The 422-nt window shown below is 35.8% G+C and overlaps 1 protein-coding gene across 1 annotated transcript in view; it reads right to left on the reverse strand.

Moving 5' to 3' along the window:
* Nucleotides 1-87: 87 nt before the first annotated feature.
* The window catches only part of LOC119593378 (sorbitol dehydrogenase-like), a 4,825-nt gene continuing 4,490 nt past the window's right edge, over nucleotides 88-422 (reverse strand). The window contains exon 6 of the mRNA XM_037942307.1: nucleotides 88-384. Within this exon, the coding sequence (XP_037798235.1) occupies nucleotides 231-384 (154 nt within the window). The 3' untranslated portion in view covers nucleotides 88-230. The remainder of the gene's footprint in view (nucleotides 385-422) is intronic.

Below are 422 nucleotides of genomic sequence, written 5' to 3' on the forward strand. Positions count from 1 at the left end.
ATCATTAATTGATGATCTACTCCTGAAAATTCCTTCATTCCAAACAGCATTCTATACACATAATAATGGGAAATAACATTAACAAAAAACATTTTTTCTTCAACTTTATTATTGTAAACCATGCATAAGAGAACAGAGCTGCACAAATGTTAAATGAAATGTCAAAAAGTGAAGTAAAAAGGCAACAGTTCTCTCGCTTTCTCTCCAAGACTCTTCCAATTATCAGCTTTTCATTCACAAGAGATCATGACCTTGACTGCTCCACCTGCTCCTGTGCGAGCAGTTTCAAAGGCCTTGAGGGTTTCCTCCAATTTGAAGCGGTGAGTAATGAGAGGCTTGACATTGACCTTGCCTGATGCTATCATATCCAGTGCCAAAGAATAGCTGGAAAAAAAAAAATCCCTAAATAGTAATAATAATTT

The sequence above is a fragment of the Penaeus monodon genome, chromosome 32 (assembly GCF_015228065.2).
Source record: "Penaeus monodon isolate SGIC_2016 chromosome 32, NSTDA_Pmon_1, whole genome shotgun sequence".
Taxonomy (NCBI): Eukaryota; Metazoa; Arthropoda; class Malacostraca; order Decapoda; family Penaeidae; genus Penaeus; species Penaeus monodon.